The sequence below is a fragment of the Morone saxatilis genome, unplaced genomic scaffold (genome assembly GCF_004916995.1).
Source record: "Morone saxatilis isolate NCDOM2014 unplaced genomic scaffold, NCSU_SB_2.0 Contig2, whole genome shotgun sequence".
NCBI lineage: Eukaryota > Metazoa > Chordata > Actinopteri > Moronidae > Morone > Morone saxatilis.
The window spans coordinates 26656392-26660356 of NW_023339762.1; the positions used below are offsets into that span (position 1 = coordinate 26656392).

The 3965-nt window shown below is 38.5% G+C and overlaps 1 protein-coding gene across 1 annotated transcript in view; it reads left to right on the forward strand.

Annotated features, from left to right (window-relative positions):
* The first annotated feature begins 690 nt into the window (after window positions 1–690).
* LOC118330983 (trace amine-associated receptor 2-like) overlaps window positions 691–3965 on the forward strand; it is a 5178-nt gene continuing 1903 nt past the window's right edge. Inside the window, exons 1-4 of the mRNA XM_035665740.1 lie at window positions 691–721; window positions 931–1030; window positions 1202–1488; window positions 1883–2041. Of these exons, the coding sequence (XP_035521633.1) occupies window positions 691–721; window positions 931–1030; window positions 1202–1488; window positions 1883–2041 (577 nt within the window). The remainder of the gene's footprint in view (window positions 722–930; window positions 1031–1201; window positions 1489–1882; window positions 2042–3965) is intronic.

The following is a 3965-nucleotide window of genomic DNA, read 5'->3' on the forward strand; positions in this document are numbered from 1 at the left end:
GAGTGACCAATTAACTTTGGTGCTGATGGAAGATGTAGCTGTTGCGTAATTTAGACGAAAATAAGTATTTAGAGACCATTTAAAATCAGAGTACTTTTTATTGATCTTCTCCAAGGTCCAAAGCTTAGAATTAACGGCATTCACTGCCTCCTTTTCCTTCTGCCATTCACCTTACTTCATTTTATTGTTCATACCACAGTTTAGGGATCCAAATCTAAGTCGAAAATCCACATTTTCTTTTGTCACTTTGATCCACCATTACCTCCAGTTCATATTATGTTAAATTGTGCTTCTTCATTTGCTTCTTCGATGCTCCTGTCATTTCTCCTCAAAACTTATCTAAATGCTGATCCTTTATATGAGGCAATTGGGGTAGTGTTTCTACACCTAAATATACAGAGTTTTATACCCCTGGCCCCTGGTGTTTTCTCAAACTGGTCATTGCGCATCATCCCAGTTACCACATGTCATCAGAGGGTCTCAGGTTTAGGTAATAAGAAATGACCTCTGAGAGGTCACAGGAAGTAACACATCAAAATAAAAGTGCACTTCAATCACACAAAATGAACTAATTCCTATTTAAAGGTCCCAGAGATCCCAACATGACTTAGCTCAGGAGAGATCAACTTGACACAGTTTAAATGGACAATTAAATGCCACCTTGACTTTCCCCAGATTCAAGTGCTGAGAATGGGATTGGGCAGAGGTGAAGAGGAAGGAGGTGTGGGCAGGGAGGATGCAGAGAGATTAGTTGTGTAACAGAGAGCTTTGGTCATAAAGTGCCTCCCATGATGTCCATCATGTAATTCCCCCCCTTGTTGCTGATGGAGACCCTGAGAAGTGGAACTCTGCTTTTCACAATCTCCCCCCTCCCTCAAACCACCCTTGCTTAAAAGTAGTAATTTCTCCTCCTTTTTCTTGGTTTCTAAGCTTTTGAGCCAGGATTGCTGATTTACATTCTGCTGTCCTCCATCTCTCTGCTCACTGCAGTTCTTAACCTGCTGGTCATCATCTCTATCTCCCACTTCAAGTAGATAATCATTCATTTATGAAATTGACAGAAAGTAATAAAGAATTGGCTGAATGTGAGGAACAGAGTAGTTTTTCCAAGTTATGTTATTGTATTGTATTTAAGTGTCTGTTTTTATCTGAATAATGATTGATACTATAAATAATGATAAATATATTGCTTTCTCTCCAGGCAGCTCCACACCTCCACCAACCTCATCCTCCTCTCTCTGGCTGTTTCAGATTTCTTCGTGGGTTTCGTAATGTGCTTTCAAATTATGTACTTAGATGGCTGCTGGTTCTTTGGTGACCTCATGTGTGCTCTGGATCAGTATCTAGCATACATTATTACCTCTGCCTCAGTAGGAACCATGGTGCTTATATCTATTGACCGCTATGTGGCTATTTGTCATCCTCTGCATTACTCCACTGAAATCGAACCGATGGTGCTTAATTATTCTTATTTTGAGCCGGCTAATTGTTTGGGCTATTTGTTCATCTCTGCATTTGACTCCACTGAAATCACAGGAAAAAGAGTTCAAGTCTGTGTTTGTCTTGTGTTGGATGGTGTTCTTAATCTTTCAAAGTCTGATTCTAGAAGCATGCTGGAACAACCAGGCAGGGTTATAACTCCGTGTTGGAGAGGTGTATCATTGTTTGCTTTACTACACTTAGCTGGGGGCCTTAACGATCTTATTTTTTCGTTCCTTCATCATTCCCATTACTATCATTTGTAGTCTCTGTATATTGAGAATTTTTGTTACCGGTGGCCTGTGGTCTCAGGCTCGTGCCATGCGGTCTCGCATATTGCAAGGCTGTCACACTCCAGAAATTCTAATATGTATCTGCCCATATTATTGTGTTGCTCTTACAGGCCAAGATAACTTGCTCAATGCTTCATCTGCTGCCTTTGTAATATGTTTGTTCTATTTTAACTCCTGTCTAAACCCTCTGATCTATGCCTTTTTCTATCCCTGGTTTAGAAAATCCATTGAGCTCATTGTTACAATGAAGATACTGCAGCCTGACTCCTGTGAGGCCAACATACTGTAGAGAGACTCTGGGTAATGCCTGAAATTAGACCTTCAGCATTAAAAGGACAATGTACTTGGTCATAGTAATTGCCATTTTGTTAATCAACGTCACAATACAGCTACAGGTTTGTCCATTTGCAGGTATTTTGGACAAATCACCACCTCTAGGATTCACTGACACATTTGTGTTATGCTGACTGTGTGCATAAGTACAGCTGATGTGAAAGTTTAGCAATTTTAGCTCATTTTATACATGACTGAAGTTAGAGGCCCACAGAAATTAGCCTTTGAGCCCTTTCACCTTTGAACACAAGCCCATTCAAAGCTAAGAGTCAGCAATTAACAGTAACCTCAGAACCTCAATAAATACAAAAAATACTGTGTGATCATTAATTTGTAGCATGCCAGCCAATTAAATACAACTTTTTACTTATTATAATTTACTTGTTCTGATTCCTTGCAATTGTACAACCTAGACAGAAAAGTAAATCAAGCCAAAGAAGGAATATACACGCTATCTGATGGGGACTGTTTGTCAGCTTCATTACTTTTTGAACACAAGTTATTATATAAAACCTATCCTGAAAAACATAAATACCACTGAAAATTAATGTCACATATAGCTTTAAAATTCAACACAAAATAAAACAAGCACCGCTGCAGTTTGTACATTTTCCCTAACAGTCGAATTGCCTTTTCAGCCATGCTAGCAGGCAGTTGGCCCACCACTTTGATCAAGAGTAAAATATCTCAACAGCTACTGATTGACTGCCATAGAAATTTGTACTTACATTTTTGGTCCCCAGGGGATGAAGTCCATTGCCTTTGCTGATCCCCTAACTCTACATCTATTGCCAACTGCAGGTATTTTTTATTGAAAAGTCTTAATAACTATAAGATGGATTGACCTGAGGATGAATCCTGCTGACTTGAGTTATCCCTTTAATTTTCGTATAACACCACCAGAAGGTCAAGGTTTTCACCTACTCTGTCAAATGTATCAACATATACAGGATGGGTTGACACACAATTTTCTACAGATATTTATGGTTCCCAGATGATGTATCCTGACAATTTCTCATACTCCACCATCAGGTTCAGATTTGTGGAATGTTTTGACAATAACTTGATGGATTGCCTTGAAATTTACATATTCATTTCCCTGACAAGATTCCATCATCAAATATATAAAAATATGAATTTGTTCAAAAGTTTTAGTTTTAGTCAGAACAAAGATTATGTTTTTGGGTCATCCTTTTGTCCGTCTATTGTCCCTCTGTCTGTCTGTCCATCAGTCTGTCCCACTCTCGTGAACATGATATAAAAAAATATTTTGGTGGACAAAGTTAAAGGTCACTGTGACCTCACATTCATCCCTGATACATCAGGAAAGCCTTTGGGAAATTTCTTCAAATTCAGCACACAGGTCCACTTAGATGAAATGATTAAGTTGGTGGTCAAAAGTAAAAGAGCACACTCATAAAACACGTTTTGAGTCAAGAACTGATGACCATACTTTACAATTGGTCAGATAATAAGTTGGTGACACATTTGACTCAAAGATCAAGGGTCACTGTGACCTAAAAATAGCTTTTTGCCATAATTTAAGAACACACTGGGTGGTCCACATTTCACACACATTGACTGGGACGACACACTCCTTTCCTTCTCATTGATTCTGCCTTTCACTTCCTGCCCCATTCTGAATTTTGTGCGTTGCAAATTACTGCGCTTGAAACCAGAGTGGATTTGGTTGCATATTATTTGTGAATTGCTTGACTAGCAATAAATCCATTCGATCCACTAGCACATGCTAACCCACATGAGTATGGAGGACTAAAAGTGCCAAAATTAAATAAACAAATACACCATTAAATAATTATTTGAATGTCTCTTTAGTTAATTAAAATTGGAATTAAATAC